The sequence below is a fragment of the Euwallacea fornicatus genome, chromosome 2 (genome assembly GCF_040115645.1).
Source record: "Euwallacea fornicatus isolate EFF26 chromosome 2, ASM4011564v1, whole genome shotgun sequence".
NCBI classification, from domain to species: Eukaryota; Metazoa; Arthropoda; class Insecta; order Coleoptera; family Curculionidae; genus Euwallacea; species Euwallacea fornicatus.
Window position 1 is genome coordinate 7,463,263 of NC_089542.1, and position 22,974 is coordinate 7,486,236.

Genomic DNA, 22,974 nt, shown 5'->3' on the forward strand with positions numbered 1-22,974 from the left:
GTTTTGTTGGACCAGGAGACATTCACATAAGTATAAGGGATGATCAAAAACTTCCAGGACAAACGCTTATAGACTTTATTTAAAAATATAAAAAATTGTTAAACATTATCTCCTTCAAAATACTTTCCTTGGCAATTTCTTCCAATGTCATTTTCATTGCTGGAAGATTTTTGAGAACTGTTTTTGTAGAAGACCGTTTAGTTCTTCTAGTGATTCTTCTTAACTGTTTTCCATCGAGACAAACCTCTGCATTCCTCGGCCATCTCACGGAGGAGTAGACGACCATTTTACAGCACGAGACTTTTCACTCTTTCAACATGCCCCTGATCAGGCGAAGACGATGACCGTCCTCAAAGTGGGTTGTCTGCTGACGACATCCGTCCTTCTTTGAACCTCCCGAACCACTCATGATACCGTGACTGACTTAAATATTCATTCCTACACTTCCCTTGCAACATTTGAAAAGTTTCCTTGAAAATTTTACCCACTTTAACACAAAACTTCACACAAACATGTTGTTTTTTGTTTAAATCCATCTTGCAAAATATTGAAAAATCTTCAAACATGCAAAACTCGTTATACAAAATCAGCTATAACTTCGTCTAAAAAAAAGAAAATAACAACGAAAAAAACAGTAGTGCTTGAGCGGAGTCACGCTAAACCATGTTGCCAGCTGCACTGTGCCTTGTTGCGACGTAGTTCCAGTACTTCAAAAAGTCCTGGAACTTTCCGATTACACCTTGTATGCACCTATTGGTTGTTTTAAAATCGGTGATGTGCGCGCACAAGTATACTTTTATGTTCATAATTAAATAACCAACTGAACTGGCGACCCACCAAAAGCCAATAGTCTGCAGTGACCCTTTATATCATAAGATTATTAGACTTTCAGACGGGGAAGTATTTTAAAATGTAATATCCACGTTTGCAAATATTTTCTTCATTAATTTTTCCACTTTCTTATATTACTTCTATTATTTATTCCTATATTACTACTAAGAATGCTTTTCGAATTCAAACAAATCAACATTAGATATGTCAAAAAGTTTTGAAAAAACCTCGAATTTTTGGGAAATACTCAAGCGGTCAGGACCTTAAGATTCATTTTTTATAAATCATTAGGATAGTATTCAAAATGTCCAAAAAGTGCCGTAAAAGTGGCTTGAAGTATAAAACGGCCTACCGCTCTACTTCGGCGTTGTTGCATTTCTTATTCATTGCCTACGTACAGTCGCGGTCATATAAATAGCACACTTTAAATTTCCAATATTTCCAAATTTATATTAATTTATCAATTGTGACTGTCTCCTGATTTATTTTGCCAATACGAAAAATATAAACAAAAAAGAACCTAATACAAATGCAAAACAAAATATAATTTTAAAGTTTATGATATTTGATGGGACATTTAAATAGCACATTTCACATTAAACCAAATTTTCATGTTATAAGTCAGTATTTTGTGGGATAGCCTTTATTTCGTATAACCGCATTTAATCTTGATGGCATAGACTCCACTAACTTTCTGCAAAAACTATCTGGAATATTATTCCACAATTCCTCTAAATTTGTAGGATTTTTATTTTGTAAATCCCGTTTTATGCGGCTCCATAAGTTTTCTATAGGGTTCAAGTCTGGACTCTGTGATGGCCAATCTAAAACACTTACCATGTTATCCCTAATCCAGTCTTTTACAAGTTTTGACGAATGTTTAGGGTCATTGTTGTGCATTAATTTGTATGTTGGGGGCATGTATTCATCTGCATAAGACGCCATGATAGTGGAAAGGATATCTTTATACATAAATCGATCCATTATACCGTCTATTTTATGTATTGGACCAACACCATTCCACGAGAAAGCTCCCCAGACCATGACACTCCCTCCGCCGTGTTTTATGGTTTTAATAGTGTATTTTTTGGTTTAAATAGTGTATTTTTTATTGAGGCTTTGGCCTGGAGGGCACCGTACAAATATTTTTCCGTCATTACCAAACCGATTGAACTTTGATTCGTCACTCCACAGAATATTTTTCCAAAATTTAATGTCATTATTCACGTGATCGTGCGCAAATTTTAATCTATTCTTTAGATTTTGTTTGGATACTAGTGGTTTTTTTCTCGCTATGCATCCTCTAAGATTAATTTCATTTAATCTCTTTCTAATAGTTCTAACAGATAAATTGACATCAGTTTCATTCAAAATTTCTTGTTTTGAAAAGGATCCGACTTGCTTTTTCTGGTGATTAATCTATCCATTGCTGCTGAGATTTTGCGACTTCTAGGCGTTCTAATTTTGTTTTCAGTACTATTGGTAGATTCAAATAACTTAAGGGCATTGTAAACAAGTTTTAAAAACATTTTATATTATTAGCAATCTTTGAAATACTGAAACCTTCATTTTTCAAAGAACGAGGAGATTTCTTCTTTCTACACCACAATGTTTACTTTTACCCTCTAAAAAATTTGAATTAAATAATCGAATATAGGGAAACACCTAAATATCATACTATGGTTTTTGCCATTTACTGGGTAGATAATGGATGCCCTCGTGATAGAAGCTTAGTGGTTTCGACGAAAAATAGTTATCGAGCCATTTTCGAATATCTTCAACGTTAAAGAATCGTTGGTCAGCTAAATGAGACTGCATGAATCCGAACAAGTGGAAGTCGGAAGGAGCCAAGTCTGGAGAATACGCCGCATGCTGGAGCATTTCCCATCTTAACGAGGAGATGAGTTCCTGGGTCGGTTTAGCTGTATGCGGACGAGCATTATCATGCAGCAATATCACTTTCCGACTTCCTTGGCCCGTAAATGGTCTTTTTTCCTCCAGAGCATCGCTTAATTTGATCATTTGGGCCTGATAACGGTCAGCTGTAACAGTTTGACCGGGTTTCAGAAGCTCATAGTAAATGACTTCCTTACAATCCCACCAGACACACAGTAAGATTTTCTTGGCATGAATGTTTGGTTTTGCAACTGATGTGGATGGCTGGCCTGGGTCAACCCATGTTTTTCTGCGCTTAGGATTGTCATACAAAATCCACTTTTCATCTCCCGTAATAATATTATGCAGAAAATTCTTTCTTTTATACCGAAAAAGCAAGTTCATGCAGATGTCAACTCTTCGATTTTTATTGTCTTCGGTTAGTTCCTGAGGAACCCATTTTCCTGCTTTTTGAATTTTTCCCATTCCATGCAATCGAACTGAAACTGCTTGTTGAGTTACTCCTAACTGCTCTGCAAGCTGTTTTTCAGTTTGGCATGGATTTTCATCCAGTAAAGTTTTCAGTTCTTCGTCTTGAAACTTTTTTTCGACACCCGCACGTGGATCGTCCTCAAGACAAAAATTTTCCTCACGAAACTTCTTAAACCATCTCCTAACAGTTGAAGCACCAACGGAATTATCTCCCCAAGCCGAATTAACCATTTCTGTTGTTTCAGCAACAATTTTTTTTCAGTTTAAAACAGAACAACATTGATATTCTCAAATATTGCTTGGAAATATCGATGTCTCTATTTACGTTTTGTGCACTGAACTACAGCTCCTGAGCAACTGAAACTTTTATCATATAAAAAGTCATAGATAAGCAACACCTGCTTACAATTGCAGGCGAATTGAACGTGTCTAAGTATGTTTTTTTATTGCATATAACTTCATTGCACAGTTTCTTTTTGTACACCTATTATATGACCACACTAAACAAATTAATTTGAAAATAATCGAATATGTATATGGACAAGTTGAGACCTTTCTTAAAATTGTTGTCCTTTGTTCACCAAAAACCTAAATTTTATCAACATTTGCAGATAAGAAGTGTTTATTTCTCAGTTGGATCTAAAGTTAAAAGTGTGCTATTTATATGACCGCGACTGTAGCTTTAGCTACACTAGCTGACCTTTAGCTAGACTTTGCTTTTAATTTTTACAATTTTCGAAATATTGACTCTTAAATCAAAGTCATTTCTTTGGAAGTGTTTCTTTAATACTTTGTCGAGATTCGATGGGCGAAAATTGAGGCATGGTGAATGTTGAAGTGGCGATGGCCATTCTAGAAAACAAATTCTAATCGCAGTATTAACGATTTCTGATTTATCAGCAGATAGGCTGAATTTTCTGAAATTTAAAAATCTAGGCAAAATAAAATATTTTTCCGATCCATAATCCTCAGCTACCTTTATTGTATAATTATTGCCTTTGTGTAAGTGTCTCTTTCAAAAAACGTCAACAAATTAGTTAATAGTAATTCAAAATCACGTTACAATTTCACTTGAATTTAATATTTATATTATGCTGACAATGGGTTTAATGTCATTTTTTCAGGATCTGTACAGTCGATCTGTTACAGGAACCTTGTCACAACATACATAAGTGTAATATAATACATTATTGCAGTATTTCTAGAGTGTATTACTTGCACAGCTCTTAGGTAATGTATGGATAAAGTTAATCATTGGAATAGAAAGCGGAGCAAAAAAGACTGTGAAAATATCATCAAAAATCAAAACAATTCTGTGGCGCATATTTTCTGCCCATCACGTGTTATTTCAAAAATACCAGGTATTTTCCGAATTTTGTAATTTTTTATTTAATTATCCAGAAAAGTGTGTAGAAAGCACTTCACCTTATTTAAACAAAATAAATTACGTTTGAAAAATCGTTTCTTGCCAATCGGTGGTGTTGACTAGCTTACATGGAAAAAACTTTTTAATATAGTACGAAGTCAAAAAAAATGTAGGATACAACTAGTAAATTTATGTCAATATTTTTCGCACGGTCGTATAAATTAAAAGTAGAACTTTCATTGTAATGTTATTTAGAAGCTCTGATGAATATCTCGAAACGTATTTGAGTTTTTTTTTTTTAATTTTGGCCAACATGAAAAATTGTAGAGGTTCTAATAAAGTTTATATTTTTTTAAGAAAGTTTAGTAAAAGTTGAAACATCTACAGCTGTATAGTAGTACTTCATGGGGTTTCAGAAAATCGAATCGTAATTAAATTAATTTTCAATAAACAATGTTTTTTGGTGTTATAACAAGTGTTCATTAGGTTTTTATTTTTTCACTTCATACGATACTAAAAAGTTGTTGTAAATATAAACCACTCTTTGTCGCTCATTTTGCAAGAAATGGTCTTTCAAACACGATTTATTTTGTTTAAATAATGATGTATTTCGTAGAAAGAAGACAATTACATAAATAATGAAGACTTTTTGAAAATATCCTGTAATTTTTTAACTGCGCAAAAAACTAAAATTCCACAATTAGATATAATGGTACATTAAAACCGGTTTCTCTAACGAAATAAGAACGACCAACAACTCTATTATTGGAAGTACTCTTCAAGTGAGATTGAAAATTCGAAGCGTAATCACGTCTACCATTTATTTAATATTTTGAAGCTAAAAGAGAACTGAATTTAACATTTTTTTTAGGCCTGGAAACTCCTATGTTTCGTTGTTATTACTCGAAAAAATGTTTTATATTTTGCTGCTGTGGTTATAATATGCGGGTTATTACGTTATCAAACGTTTAATTTAGTATTAAAGCAAATATTCGAATAGATTCTGATTTTTTCTTCCTTTCATCTTTTTTAACAGTTTTAAATGAAAATAAGTAGAATAGTGTAAAATATGTTAAATACATATTACCACTACAAAAAATAACAAATGAAAAATTTATTTTTAATAAATACTGAGAGCTAATTGTATGTAGTGTTTTAAAGAAATACAGTATGTAACACGCTTGTTCGTACACCCGCGTTTGTTGAAAAAAACATTCGATTTGTCTTGTTAAAAATCACTTTTTTTATTTTTCGTTTATTCATTTTCGATAAGAAGTCTATTATAATATTATGTACTTAAGTAAAAATGTGTCGAACCGGTTTTCAATAGTTTAATTAAATAATTACATAAAAAATAGTATTATTTTCATGCAACATTGTTGTTCGTACAGTTAAATTGAATATCGTTGAAAAATAGGGTAAACATGTTTTATCTCGTTTTTTTTTGTTCGTCCGGGTAACAAATACTGTAAACAAAGTACCTTCTCCCTTTTTCTAAGATTGTTTCATCAGTTCGATTCAAAATGCCCAATAGAAAGGAACTAAGTTTAGATTTAAAGAAATCTATCGTAAATATGGCTCTCAGGGGCTATAGTTTACGCAAAATGGGACAATTAACAAACAAAAAACATTCCACGATCCAATATATTGTGAATAAATTTAGAAATGAAGGCACATGTTCCAATTTTGCCAGAAAAGAGAAGAAAAAGAAGTTAAACGAACGAGATGAACGGATGATAGTTCAAGAAATTAAGAAAAATCCTAAATGAAGCGTGCCGAAATTGCGTTCAACTGTTGAAGATTCAATTGGCCAACATATCTCCTGCCAAACAATTCGACGTGTCTTATGGAAAAATGGTTATCACGGTAGAATCCCACGTAAAAGACCATTTGTTAGTGTAGAAAATAAACGGAAAAGGATTTTATTTGCAAATGAACATTTGAATGAAGATCAGGAGTTTTGGGACAGCGTCATTTGGTCCGACGAGACGAAAATCAACCTTTTCCAGTCAGATGGAATCAATAGAGTTTGGAGGAAACCAAATAACGATAATGATCCTCTTAATACGATCCCCACTATAAAACATGGAGTTGGATCTGTAATGATATGGGGCTGTATGTCGTCAAATGGAGTGGGAAATATCCATTTTATTGATGGCACAATGGATAAATTTGTATATAATGAGATATTAAAAAAAAAAACGTTAAGGAAAGTGCAATGAAATTAGGAATGCCAAGAATCTATAGATTTCAACAAGATAGCGATCCCAAGCATACCGCTCTAATTAACAAGGAATGGTTAATTTGGAACGTTCCAAAACTCTTACGAACCCCTCCACAATCTGCCGACTTAAATCCAATCGAGCACTTATGGGCAATTTTAAAAAGAAATGTAAGAAAACATCACATTTCCTCGAAAATCGATTTAAAACATGCAATCGTGAAATAATGGAACAATATTAGCCCAGAAATCTGTAAAAACTTGGTTTCTTCAATGAATAGATGTCAAGGGGTGATTAAAGCTAAGGGTTATTCAACAAAATATTAGGGAATTACCTTTAATGAAAAAAAAAACATTCAAAATTGTTTTCAATTTACGTGTACGAACAACAATGTTGCTTCAAAATATGATGTTTTTATAAAACGTTTAAATTTTGTATTAATTGTTTGAGAAATTTAGACTTAAATTGTTGTAGTTATCTTATATGTTAGGGACTCTAAGTTATTGGTTTTTTGTTTCTATTTATTTTTTATTGTTGTTAATGTTAGGTTTATTGTATACTGTCATTTATTCCCTTAAGTTACGCCCATGTGCGGCGACAATTATTCTGAGAATACCATCTAGGTGCCAGACCACATGGCCCATCAGGCCAAAGCTAAAGGTACGCTTTGGTTGGGGAATGTGCTACTAGTCAAAGGAAGCTTTCTCTATAGGAACTATTGCTTTGATGGTCAATTTGTTGGACCCGCAATATTCCCAGAAAAGCGACTAGTATAGATATTCCCCAGATGGCCACGAGTTATGGGATTCGATGTAGCCATAGCTTATAATGGCTCTTGGTGGTGGTGCGCCCCTGGTTGGAATTCTTCGGGGTTAGTACTTAAGGGATAATCAGAGTAATTTTCGCTCTCTTTTCTGCTCTTCCTTTTGTCTTGTCGGGTGAAAGCTGCGTCAGTGTCGGGATGTGATTCGAATCACATCGTGTAACCCGCCCAATAAGCATTCTCCCTCTTCTTTACTTAGACTAAGATTCTTACATTCTTTTGAGATAAGTGCATAGTTAATACAGTCCATTTTTACATAAAACAAATTGTCTTTGTCGTGTTTCATTTATCGAAGGAACACCCTTAACATATATTTATTGTTAATATATTAGGTTGTGTAGTATGAAGTGAGTAGAATTGAATTGAAACTTTAGTAATTTTTTTTTCATATGAAATGTTTTTATTGTCAATCGAAATATGCACCACCCTTATCAATACACTTCTGCCATTTAACGGGAAGTTTATTGATTCCCCTGCTGTAAAAGCCTGCAAGCCGAGAGTCGATAAACTCGTGGAAAGCAGCTTTGACAGCCTCGTCGGAGTTGAATGTTTTCCCTACCAAGAAGTTATCCAAATTTTTAAAAAAGTGGTAATCAGTGGATGCTAAGTCGGGTGAATACGGTGGATGACGAAGAGTTTCCAATTCCAACTCCTGTAGCTTGGCCAAGGTGACTGGTGCGGTGTGTGACCGAGCGTTGTCGTGCAATAATAGCGGTGTGCTTCGATTGACTAACCTTGGCTGCTTAACCGTCAGTTGCCTCAACATTTCGGTCAGTTGTCGGTAGTAGACATCAGCCGTAATCGATTCACCAGGTTTCATGAAGCTGTGATGGATGACACCTGCGTTGGACCACCAAACGGACACCATAAGCTTCTTTTGATTTCTTTGATATTTTTTCGCACAATGTTTTGGTGGTTCATCTTGATACAACCACTGCGACGAACGTCTGGTATTGTCATATAGGATTCATTTTTCATCACAAGTAACAATCCGATTCAAAAATGGATCGTTATTATACCGGCACAACAAAGAAACACAAGCTTCGAGACATCGTCCTTTCTGTATGTCGCTCAACTCATGCGGTACCCACTTGTCCAGCTTTTTCACCTCACCAATTTTAGCCAAATGGGTCAATATTGTTTTTTTGGATACACTGAATATTAACGAAAATTCGAACGCACTTTGATGTGGATTCGCTTCCACCACGGCTTTCAGATGATCGTTATCCACTTGAGTTTCAGGTCGTCCACGTGGTTCATTTGTTAGGTCAAAATTGCCAGAACGAAATTTCATGAACCAACGAGATACTGTTTGCCGTGAAGTGACTTCAGTACCAAACACATCATTAATATTGCGAGCCGTCTGAGCTGTTGTGGTTCCACGGTGGAACTCATATTTCATTAACACACGAATTTCACTATTTTGCATGGCTGCACAAAAATTTTTATAAAAATAAAAGTTTTCAATCATTTTTAAGACTTTAAACTCTGATCGAAAGAGGAAGAATGTGCCTTTTCCACATAAAAAAGTCAAGTCCAAATATAGATTTAGAGTGAAGTTATTCGCAGTGGAATGTGGCATTTCGGGAATCTACTCATTTCATACTACACGACCTAATACATGGCAGCATCCATATTCCCTGTAATAAAGTGTAATGCTCCTACGCCAGTTGCGGCAAAACATCCCCAAACCTTAATGTTGCCACCACCATGTTTTTCTGATGCAGTCAAGTTTTTACTGTCTAGGGCTGTATTGGGTTTGCGCCATACTTTTACTTTTCAATCACTTCCAAACAGGTTAAACTTCGACTCATCAGTAAAAATCACATCACGCCAGAAAGTTTCCGACTGAAACTGATGTTTTTTGCTAAGTTTAGCCCCTTTTCCTTATTCACTGCACTAATGTAGGGCTTCCTTCGAGCAGTACGCGAAAAGTACCCCATCTCTTTTATCACTCTACGAATAGTTGCGGTTGAAATTGTCACTCCTTTTCCTTGTGATAACTCTGTGTTATTTATGTGAGCATTCTTTGTCCATGTTGAAACAATTAATCAATTATCCGAAAATATCATGGGGTTCTGGCTCTAAATTCCTCCTAAGATAAGTGCGAGAAAATGGTAAAAGGGCTGTCACGAATCTCTTCGCATTTCTTGTTTATGTTAAGACCATTAATTGGCATTATCTGAAAGTGGTACAAGCTTTTGGTACTAAACTTCCCCGGATTAGCGTGGGAAGAGTGGGTTGTTTATAAATTCCTTTGGCATAGGTGAGAATGACGTTTAGGGGTTTGGTACCCGTGGGAAAAGAGTGGACAGCCCTTCCATCTTATCGGTTCTCTCGAAAAGAGGGGATGTGTTCTGTGTATGGATACCGGGTTGTATCGGGATTCCATTTTTGGTTCACGGAGAATAAAGAAGTGCTCTGAAAATTGTGTTTTTCTCTTCACCCTTGAACCGTAAATCTTACATATACATTATCTTTCTAATTTAATAATTAAAATCATACAATGTATCAAATAATTATCAAGATATAGGCCTTTGAAAACATACTTTGTGTTGTTCAAAAATTCATGTCACTCACTGTATGTGACCTGTCGGAAATGATATTTTATTTATATTCTTAGAATCTAAGTTAAAATTTAATGTTTAAATTGCAATAAACGAAATAAATAAGCTGTTTTCACCTGTTCCATATGCCAATTTTTATTTGCAATCCCCAGTAATTGTAATATTAACAATTTAGGTGGTGTACGAATAATTTTGTCGCTGACTGTAAATCCCTTTGAAGTTGATTAGAACACCGATAGTACAATTTTATTGGTGGATCGTGAACGTAAAGAAAAATAATTTATTATTCAATGGATTACGATCTGAATATGTTGAGTTAATTCGGTCACCACGTCAGCTTAAGAACTAACTAGAGAAAAACCATGCTCGTTTGAGCCCCTCCTTATGCCCCGAAAATACCATCGTTTGCCAAACCAATAAGTCTGTTGGTCAATGTTATGATTGTAACTAATAAGTTCATATAAAATCCGAATCTCTTCCGGCATCCTTAACATTAGCCTAAGACAATGTATGGTCTTCTAAACGTAACATTCAGTCATAGAGTTATGTATATGTCAGAAAATTGTTTTAAGGGTAATGAAGGAGGGTGGAATAAAGCACAAGTCTTGGCAGTACTTCTTTACTTCCCTGAGATCGGGGGTCGAATGCCCCCCCACACAATGTATCCGAGTCACCCTGGGTGCACCTGTTCTTTTTCACCAGAACCGGCACCCAGACCTCCACATTCTTCCCACGCTCGCATCCCTGTATCACTCCCTTCACACTTCCATATGTTTTTGTCGAAATTATAAACAGGCCCTATTCATCTTTTATCACCGATAATCTATTTAACTATTACAAGCTTAGTCCATTTCTAAAATGTGATAAGACACTAACAGGTGTTCATAACATTGTCCTTATACCTAAGGCCAGGTTATAGCACTATCTTTATGAGACAACATGTATTTTCACACTCACATTAGGCGAATCAATAAACACCCTCGTATCACTTTCTTCATAAAAGCTCACATATATGTTTACACCTTTAAAGCAATAAGCCTTTATGGGGTACCGCCGATAGCGTGCGTTGTCAGTAATTATGTAGGTTAAATCGTGAGTGTAATAATAAATGCTATTTAATTGTTGAATAATGTATGTGTAAGATTTACGGTTCAAGGGTGAAGAGGAAAACACAATTTTCAGAGCACTTCTTTATTCTCCGTGAACCAAAAATGGAATCCCGATACAACCCGGTATCCATACACAGAACACATCCCCTCTTTTCGAGAGAACTGATAAGATGGAAAGACTGTCCACTCTTTTTCCCACGGGTACCAAACCCCTCAACGTCATTCTCACCTATGCCAAAGGAATTTATAAACAACCCACTCTTCCCACGCTAATCCGGGGAACTTTGGTACCAAAAGCTTGTACCACTTTCAGATAATGCCAATTAATGGTCTTAACATAAACAAGAAATGCGAAGAGATTCGTGACAGCCCTTTTACCATTTTCTCGCACTTATCTTGGGAGGAATTTAGAGCCAGAACCTCATGATATTTTCGGATAATTGATTAATTGTTTCAACATGGACAAAGAATGCTCACATATACAGGGTGTCCAAGCGAACATTGAATATAGGAGATTAACATGGGAAATTGGTTTTTATTTTTTTGCGCCTGTACGGATTATCCAATTGAAAAATTTTTATATGGAGGTCATAGTATGCAAGACCGGCTATCTTTCAGTATTTTTTTCAGTCTTTTAGTTACAGCCGTTTTGGCTCAAAATGCCTCGAAAATTCAAAAATTTGAATGTCCCGCGTAACCGTTCGGCGCCATGATTGGTCAGAATTAATGTCAAAAAACAATGTCGCCAACAACGTAAGCGTAAACACCCCATTTCAAATTAATTTTCCCTTTTTGCTGATTTCTAACTTATTTAAGAATTAATTCAGGGAAAAATCAATGGAAAACCTGCGTATTTACCGTAGGGACATCAAAGCAGACCACATAATAATTATCCTTAGGTTTTCCATTGATTTTTCCCTGAATTAATTCTTAAATAAGTTAGAAATCAGCAAAAAGGGAAAATTAATTTGAAATGGGGTGTTTACGCTTACGTTGTTGGCGACATTGTGTTTTGACATTAATTCTGACCAATCATGGCGCCGAAAGGTTACGCGGGACATTCAAATTTTTGAATTTTGGAGGCATTTTGAGCCAAAACGGCTGTAACTAAAAGACTGAAAAAAATACTGAAAGATAGCCGGTCTTGCATACTATGACCTCCATATAAAAATTTTTCAATTGGATAATCCGTACAGGCGCAAAAAAATAAAAACCAATTTCCCATGTTAATCTCCTATATTCAATGTTCGCTTGGACACCCTGTATATTCTTTAACGAATAGCGATTTAAACACAAGTTCATCTAGTGACAAATTTGGACCTAATGAGATGCCTCTCCTAAGTAAGGGCGAGTGATCTGTTTAGTCTCTCTTAAGATTACAATCAACAACCATACATGAAACCTGAATCCCTTTCAGCATCCTTAAAGATAGTTTATGACCTTTATGGTCTTCCCAACATAACACTCGGTTATAGATTTATGTGTTTGTCGGGCCAGCATTATACTAATAATTATCACTCGTAAATGGTCATATAACTAAGTCAAACCAAATGTTTACGTTTAAGTCCACACGGCGTACAGTCCACATCTACAAAAATGTCTGATCACGCACAAAGATGCGCGTCGATTTCAATGCATAACGTTAATTTCTTTATTGAAATGCACTCGACTTATATACCTTCGCCTGTAAATCACATTTTATTGTCAAACACTTGAATTTTTCTTAACATCGAGTAGTCAAGATAACACTTTCTATCTGTGTTTATATTTCAGTTACCAAAGTTATGATAATCGATAACATTTATTGGGAAAATGGGTTATGTGAAATAATAATATGTAGGACTTTTGTAATAAAATATATTGTTCTGCTAAAGACCACTCAGAAAGCAAGCCAGTAACACTGTAATGTATCCTTAGGCTGCGCCTATGGATTTCCACTGCCTTAGTGGTATGTCCAGGATGGCCATATGTCGGGAACCCATTATCTTCCAATAAGGGTTACCCTTCATAAAAACTTTCACTCCTCTTCCTCGTCAAGACAAAAGACTAAAGTATCCTCATTTTTGCCAAAATCAGACTACAGCTGCAACACCCTTGTAAATTATCCTTTCTTACCATTGTCTTGACTTTACGGGTTAAGAATTTGGAAAGTTACCATCTGTGGGTTATGTCGCCTATTGCCTAAAACCGGAGCACGCCTATGGGTACTGACCCCCATTTTTAATACTTAAGATACCCCGAACCTTGTACTACTCTCTATTCTACTCTATTCTATACTATTCTATTTTCCTAATAATAACGATACGACTGATATAGCTCGACGCTCCCGAAATCTTGAAAATCCTGCATCCTTAACTCTTGACTCTCTCCATTTTAAATGCCAATTGAAGCCTAAGATCTTTAGTTTTGTAACGATTCAGTGTTGTGTGTGTCATAACGAGTGGAATAAAATCTACTAAAGTGTTCCCTAGTTTTGTTTCAGCGAGTTCCATTACAACACACTACTATACCATTTTTATCGTCCCTCTCAGTAACCCATATGGCTCCAAAAAAAGGGCATCTTGCAACCTTCAAGAGTATGTTAAATTTCACAAAAGTGTCCCTTCTCCACTTTAACCCTAATCTAAAAAATCTTTATCTTAGTTCGATTGTGGAATAACTTTTTGACGACGTTAATGACTTGTAATGTACCCTTAGGCTACGCCTATGGATTTCCACTGCTTTAGTAGTATGTCCAGGATGGCCATATGTCGGGAACCCATTATCTTCCAATAAGGGTTACCCTTCATAAAAACTTTCACTCCTCTTCCTCGTCAAGACAAAGGACTAAAGTATCCTCATTCTTGCCAAAATCAGATTTCAGCTGCAACACCCTTGTAAATTGTTCTTCCTTACCATTGTCTTGACTTTACGGGTTAAGAATTTGGAAAGTTGCCATCTGTGGGTTATGTTGCCTATTGTTTAAACCCGGAGTACGCCTATGGGTACTGACCCCCATGTTCAGTACTTAAGATACCCCGAACCTTGTACTACTCTCTATTCTACACTATACTATTTTCCTAATAATAACGATACGACTGATATAACTCGACGCTCCCGAAATCTAAAAAATCCTACATCCTTAACTCTTAGCTCTCTCCATTTTAAATGCCAACTAAAGCCTAAGATCTTTAGTTTTGTAACGATTCAGTGTTGTGTGTGTCATAACGAGTGGAATAAAATCTATTAAAGTGTTCCCGAGTTTTGTTTCGCGAGTTCCATTACAAAATTGGTGTCAGAAGTGGGATCTTGCAGCAGCTACAACGTCCTGAAACAGTAAGTGCCTTGACGTACGAACCAGCCGCGATCCAGTTGTGGGGTTTCAAGGAACTGTTCCAGAAGGTACAGCGCAAGAATCCAGAACTATAAGGACAAGCAAACAAGCCTTTAGGACACTACATAGTACCGTAAGTTATGCCCATTGAGCCTAATCCCAAAGAAACTAAGGATCAAATCCAAACAACGAGTCAGACTCCAAGCTCATCGAATTCTTCAAGATCAAATTCTCCCAATTTATTAGGATTAAATTCGTCTGATATTAACGATACTATGACACAATACATTTCCTTGGAGATCGCCGAAAAAATGTTAATTAAGTTTGACGGCGATAAAACCAAACTTCACGAATTCTTAGACAATTGCGATGCCGCCTTCCTACATATTAAGCCTAGTTGTAAACCCATTTTATTTACTATTATTAAGACTAAGTTAACAGGTCATGCAAGAGCGATATCTCATCATAAAAGCTTTAATGAATGGGAGGAATTGAAACAATTTTTAGTAACTACCTATTCAGAAAGGCTCACGACAAGCCAGTGTCAAACGGAGCTCAACTCTTGTAGACAATTTCCTGGAGAATCTGTCTCAAGTTTTGCCAGTAAGGTTGAAACTTGCTACAGTAAATTAATTAATAGCTTAGAGTCAAATTTATCCCAAGAAGCAAAACGATTGTACGAAGACCTTTTCAAAAATCAGGCTCGTGATGTTTTCATAAGAGGACTATCAAGAGACCTAGGACTCTTATTAAAATGCCAAAACCCCAATTCATTAGAGAGAGCTATCGCCCTAGCAATAAATGAAGAGCAGGAATTAAAAACAAAAACCGATGTTTTTAAAAATCAATCAGTAGGCAATTCGTCAATTAATAAGTTCTGCCAAATTTGCCAAAGATATGGTCACTACACGCAAAACTGTAGAAATAACCGACGCTTTCCCTCAAGCGGACCGCCAAATTCCCAATATAGTAGTCACAACGTCCCTAATTTAAATTCAAATACCTACCAAAACCCTTCGAATCACAACCTTAATACCAATTCTAACAATCACTATCCAACATTAAGCTTCTGTAGATATTGCAAGAAAAACGGACATGTGATAGAGGAATGTAGAAAAAGAGCATACAATAATGCAAATCGGTATAACCAACAATCCCCAGGTAATGAGCCAAACACTTCAAACCAACATCCCCAAAATGAGAATCCTTTAAACTACCAAGACTCTCGTCCCAATCCGGCCCAAACGAGAGTACACACCTTCGAGGCCGAGTCACAGCTATTAACACCTCAACCACAGCCTACGCCATCCTCCACATAAATGAGAGCACTCCGAACTCTTGTACATTTCTTATCGATACCGGTGCAGACATATCCTTAATAAAAACTTCCAAACTCAATCCTCATGTTCATAAATGCACAGGCAATCCCATAACCCTCCGTGGAATTGACGCAAATGTCTCGAACCCAAATAAAACCCTATTTTCTACAATTCTTAATTTCACCATCAACGACAAACAATTTCAATTTCAATTTCACGCGATAAATGATAACTTGCCCATAAAATTCGATGGTATATTAGGCAGCGATTTCCTAACTCATTTTTCATGTCTCCTGGACTTCGATAAAAATTATCTTAAAATAAAAGATGAATCGATCCAAATACTCCTAGAAGACTCACATTTCAACTTCACTAACCCGCAAAATAAAAAATTTAGAGAATATATCGTGGGACCTAGAAGTGAGGCTATTGTCAAGATTCGTGTCCTAAATCCAGAAATCAAAGAAGGAATTTGTTCAGAATTCACAATACTAGATGGAGTGTATCTTTGTCCTAGTATTGTGAAAGTAATTAATAACGACTATGCAATTACCAGTATTCTAAACACTACAGATAACGAAATTAAAATCAGAAACGCTCAAGTCCTTTTGGAAGAACTCCCAACAGACCAAGACACTCAAATTTTTCAAATTTCAAGTCAAAAACCCGAAGCAAATCCTGACAGGTTAACTAAGATTCAATCACTTTTACGAACTTCACACATGAACCAGGAAGAGCGATCAAGCATAACACAAATATGTAACGATTTTGCTCACATGTTCTATTTAGAAGGTGATTCCTTATCATACACAGATGCGGTAAGTCACCAAATCCCAACTACTTCCTCCAAACCTGTAAATACAAAACCTTATCGATACCCTCAAACCCATAAAGAAGAAGTTGATAGGCAAATTCATGAAATGCTAAAAAACGAGATCATAACCCCTTCTAATTCGCCGTGGAATTCGCCTGTATGGGTGGTACCTAAAAAACAAGATGCTTCGGGGACAAAAAAATGGAGAGTCGTAATTGACTACAGAAAACTCAACGATATCTCAATAGGCGACTCATTTCCCCTTCCAAACATTGTCGATATTCTGGATCAGTTAGGCCACTCTAAATACTTTTCCATAATAGACTTAACATCAGGTTTTCACCAAATTAAAATGTCCGAGGAAGACGCTCCCAAAACTGCATTCTCTACTCCAACGGGTCACTATCAATTTAATAGAATGCCTTTTGGTCTGAAAAACGCTCCTGCTACATTCCAGAGGCTCATGAACACTGTCCTATCCGGAATCCAAAATCTTCGATGTTTTGTATATTTGGATGATATAGTAATCCATGCCGATACCTTGGAAAATCATAATAAACGATTAATCGAAGTATTCGAACGACTATCCTATTTCAATCTAAAAATACAACCGGACAAGTGCGAATTCTTACGCAAGGAAGTAATGTACTTAGGCCACATCATCACGGCCACTGGAGTTAAACCTGATCCAAATAAAGTCAAAGCCGTTTCGGAATTTCCCAATCCGAAAACTTCAAAAGACATCAAGTCATTTTTAGGCTTAGCTGGATATTACCGACGGTTTATTCCAAATTTCAGCAAAATTACACAACCCCTAACTAAATTATTAAGAAAAAATCAAATTTTCAACTGGACTGATCAACAACAAAACTCATTTGATCAACTCAAAATTTTATTATGTTCCGAACCTGTTTTGCAATACCCGGATTTTTCTAAACGTTTTTACCTGACTACCGACGCTAGTAATTTTGCCATAGGAGCAATTTTGTCTCAAGGAAATCCTCCAACCGACTTACCCATCTCTTACGCAAGTAGAACCCTAAATAGAGCAGAATCGAACTACAGCACGACAGAACGCGAACTCTTAGCAATAATTTGGAGCATAAAACACTATCGACCCTACCTGTATGGCCGTAAATTTACGATTTTTACAGATCACAAACCGTTAATTTGGCTAAAGAACTGTCAAGATCCAAATTCTAAATTATTCCGATGGAAGTTAACGTTATCAGAGTACGATTTTACCATTGAATATAAACCAGGCAAAACCAATCAAAACGCTGATTGCCTGAGTAGGCCGCCCATGCCTAACCCTTTTTCAAATGACTTTTCCAATTTTCCAACAACTTCTATTAACCACTTAACGAGTGAGTCCAACTCGTATCAAAATTTTAAGCTTAAACTGCAAGACGCACCAATTATTAATAATAACATAATTGAAGACAACACTAACATTTCGACTTCCAAGGACAACATCTGCATCTTTTTATCAAGCGACTTGAATTTGACAGAACCATACCAAAACGAAATTTGTAACCGTCACAATCATATACAACATTTAAAAACCTTCAATCCTCAAAAGGGTGACATAATATTTCTCAGAGAGGACAAAACTACCTTTTTTTATTGCTTCTTGTCGAATCACTATTGGGAACATATAACCCATGAAGATATCTATAACTCTTTAATCAAACTCAAAGGAAAATTGTTAGAATTGGACTTATCTTCAGTTTCAATGTCTCGAATTCAATCTCCTTTTAATAAACTAAGCTTTACCAAAATCAGAGTCATGTTGAGAGAAATATTTAAGAATGTAAATTTAAAGATTACTGTTTGCCATAATACGACTTCGACTCCCAAACCCGAACAGATCCCTCAAATACTAGAAGAATATCATTCCTTGCCGTCAGCAGGACATACTGGCTTTCATCGAACTTATAAAAAAATTAAACAAACGTACAAATGGACCAACATGAAAAAGGACATAAAGAATTTTATTAAAACATGCGAATCATGCCAACGAAACAAACTTGTTCGTAATAAAGTCAAAAAGCCAATGGAAATCACAACCACTAGTTCGAAACCCTTCGAGAAAGTTTTCTTAGACATAGTAGGTCCCCTGCCATTGTCCGAGTCTGGTAACAAATATATCTTAACATTGCAAGACGACCTAACTAAATTTTCTCAAGCCTACAGCCTACCCAACCACGAAGCTCTTACGATAGCTCAAAAATTTGTTCCCGAATTCATTTGTCGATTCGGAATTCCCGAATCACTAGTTACGGACCAAGGTCGCGATTTTACTTCAAAAGTACTTAAGGAAATTGCAAAGTTTTTCAAAATCAAGCAAATTAATTGCACAGCTTACCATCCTCAGAGTAACGGCGCCCTTGAAAGGAGCCATGCCACCCTAACAGACTATCTCAAACACTACGTCAATAAAGAACAAACCGATTGGGACAAGTGGGTAGATTGCGCTATGTTCTCATATAACACCACAATTCACTCTTCTACAAAATTCTCACCTTTCGAGTTAGTTTTTGGAATCAAACCTAACTTACCGACTGCAATTTTAAGGCCTCCAGAATTCAGATATACCTACGACTCTTATTTAGATCAGTTAAAATTCAAGATGCAAACTGCTCATGAACTAGCTAAGGGCAACTTGAACCAGAGTAAAGAAGTAAATAAATCATATTACGATCGCAGGGTAAACGACATCTCATTTACTATAGGAGAAGACGTTTATTTACTAAGTGAAAAATTGCCAACAGGGAAATCACGAAAACTCAATCGTAATTATGATGGACCATATAAAATTATAGATAACCCCTCACCCGTAAACTATACAATTCTGATAAAAAATAAACCAGTAAAAGTCCACGCAAATCGGTTGAAAAGAGCATTTGTGTCAGTTCCCTAATTATCCTGATTAAAACCCTAAATCTTATCCTCTAACTCTTGCTTTAACTACTTTGCAATTATTAAGGTTGATCCAGGCACGTTTTTAGTGACGAATTTCCAAAACTGAACGATATAGTGAAAATGTTTAAATTTCTGTAAACACTCATAATCCTTATTTGAACTTTTATATAATTATACACCTAATAGGTATCTATTTACTTTATAACACTTACATTCTGTATAGTTCATAATTTAGTAATTAAGCTACTGTATCATGTATATCTTTTCTAAATCATTGTGCAATGTTTCCATATCTGGCTCTTATCTTATAACTAAGTACTTTAGGTGCTACCATCTTATCCATTGTGACAACTTCGCCAGTTTCCCCAATGTCTAATTTAAGGGGGGAGGTGTAATGTACCCTTAGGCTACGCCTATGGATTTCCACTGCTTTAGTAGTATGTCCAGGATGGCCATATGTCGGGAACCCATTATCTTCCAATAAGGGTTACCCTTCATAAAAACTTTCACTCCTCTTCCTCGTCAAGACAAAGGACTAAAGTATCCTCATTCTTGCCAAAATCAGATTTCAGCTGCAACACCCTTGTAAATTGTTCTTCCTTACCATTGTCTTGACTTTACGGGTTAAGAATTTGGAAAGTTGCCATCTGTGGGTTATGTTGCCTATTGTTTAAACCCGGAGTACGCCTATGGGTACTGACCCCCATGTTCAGTACTTAAGATACCCCGAACCTTGTACTACTCTCTATTCTACACTATACTATTTTCCTAATAATAACGATACGACTGATATAACTCGACGCTCCCGAAATCTAAAAAATCCTACATCCTTAACTCTTAGCTCTCTCCATTTTAAATGCCAACTAAAGCCTAAGATCTTTAGTTTTGTAACGATTCAGTGTTGTGTGTGTCATAACGAGTGGAATAAAATCTATTAAAGTGTTCCCGAGTTTTGTTTCGCGAGTTCCATTACAGACTTAAAAGTCCATAACTCAACAATATCAATGTAATGTGACCGTGGGGAATTATACGAGAATTAAAATACAACACTTTTATTCAACTTCTTAGTGGTACAAGAGCAAAACAACACCAGGCACTAACTATCGATTTCTTCTTATATCAGTTTCTGAGAACGAATCTGCGTTACTTATGTAAGGAATCTGTTCTTTCAAGGGGTTCTAAGTCACTTATATGCTACCACTTGTCATTAAGGGTAGTTTGTAGATTAAGCCCGAATTAGAACTTTGCCCCAGCAAATTACATTAGAATGAATTTACTGCATATGGACAAGGAGATAATATCTAAATGTAGCAAATAGCTTAATTGTTCTGTGATGTGTCTAAATGTTGAAAAGAAATATTCCATGAGAACTAAGGTAATACGGGAGGTACATTACATCGATAACACTCGTATCAAACGCAAATGTAAAAGAATATGAGGTTTCAAACCCCTTCTAAGAAAATACGAGGATAATCCCAGAAGTACCTGTTAAGAGGTTCCTTCGATAAATAAAACCACGAAAACGCCAATTTGGTTTACATAAAATGGACTGTATTTAACTTGCACTTATATCAAATAATGAAAGAGTTTTGGTCTAAGTAGGAAGAAGGAGAATGCCTAATTGGACGGGTTACACACTATGATTTCGATCACATCCCGACACCGACGCAGCTTCAACACGAAGAGAAGAAAAAAGAGAAAAAATGACTTCGATTATCCCTTAAGTACTAAACCCGAGGAATTTCAACCAGGGGCGCACCACCACCAAGAACCCTTACGGGCTATGGCTACGCCGAATCCCATAAATCGCGGCCATCTGGTGAATATCTATACTAGTCGCTTTACTGGGAATATTACAAGCCCAACAAATTGCCCATAATGGCAATAGTCCCGACCGAGAAAGCTTCCTTTGACTAGTAGCATATTCCCCAGCCAAAACGGACCCTTAGTTTTGGCCTGATGGGCCATGTGGACTGGCACCAAGATGGTATTCTCAGAATAAGTGTCGCCGCACATGGGCGTAACTTAAGGGATAAAATACAAATACATTACAAAAACCAAAATTAACAACAACAAACAAAAAACCAGTAACTTAAAGTCCCTAACAGTACCCGACCTAACATTAAAAAAAAAAATTGGAAACTGTGACATTATATCTCAACATAGTCTCTTTTGAGATTGACACACTTCCTCCAGCGGTGTTCTATACTTTTTATATCGATAGTAAAGACCTTCAAATATTTCAAAATAGGCATCAACCTCGGGCTCCACATCTTCATTATTGGCAAATCCCTTTCCGCCGAACCATTTTTTCAAATTTGGAAATAGAATATAATCTGAGAGGGCTAAATCTGGCAAATAGGGGGGATAAGGAAAAAGTTCGAAACCAAGTTGATTAAATTTGATGATCGCGATAACGAACAGGTGCGTTGCCTTAATGAAACAAGACCTTCTTTTACCCCAAATGCGGTCGTTTTTTCCTAATTTCTTTATTCAATCCCCCATCTGAAGGAATGCTTCTGCGGCGGTACCGGATGGGACTCCGAACGAAGAAAGGGGAGTTTTTTAGTGGATAGGCGTCTCTCCTCTCTGGCGGGGAGGGGCGAATCCCACATAACCCGGTCACTAGACCACCAGATCGGGTACCTTTGGAAGGTTTTCCTCCTCTACAAAAAAAAAAAAAAAAAAAAAAAAATTCTTTATTCAAACTATGCAATAAATCTGTATAATATTCTCCGTTCATTGTGTTTGCTTTAGGGAAATAGTCAATAAAAATTATTCCACGTGCATTCCAAAAAAACTGAGGTCATCATTTTTCAGAGGAAAGTATTGAATCACGTGCTGATAATCAATTTTTCCATGTTTTCACCCTCAAATTTTACACATAAGCTTTTTAAAGTTAGATCTTTGTAATACGGACGAATTTTTAGCAAAAAAGTCGTCAGATATCTGTCAGGTAGGGTACTTCTGATACTACTCTCATGAATAGTGAATTTTGGTCGCTTCAATCAACTAAACTGTAAGAAAGGCTAATAGCATGATGAGAGCAAATCACGTATCTTGAGGAACACTTAACCCTCTCAGCCCTGAATTTCTTCAGATATGCAGATTTTTTTTGTACTGTATATTATTTATTACCATTTCAGATACCTCTATAAAAAAATTTGTTCGATTTGCTACTCCTGTGTCGAAACTAGGTAGTGGCGGCAGTTAGCATCTCTTGGGCGGAGATGATATAAATTTAGCAATTTTAATATTTCGCAAATCATCTTTATTCATTACACAATTATTGTGAATTCATATGAAAACGTTTAAACC

General features: G+C 36.1%; 1 protein-coding gene across 1 annotated transcript; it reads right to left on the reverse strand.

Annotated features, from left to right (window-relative positions):
- Positions 1-7,912: 7,912 nt before the first annotated feature.
- On the reverse strand, positions 7,913-8,375 carry LOC136344255 (uncharacterized). The gene is made up of 2 exons (XM_066291554.1): positions 8,214-8,375; positions 7,913-8,164 (listed from the first exon to the last, which is right to left on the reverse strand). The coding sequence occupies exons 1-2, from the start codon at positions 8,373-8,375 to the stop codon at positions 7,913-7,915; spliced, it is 414 nt and encodes a 137-aa protein (XP_066147651.1).
- Positions 8,376-22,974: the final 14,599 nt, after the last annotated feature.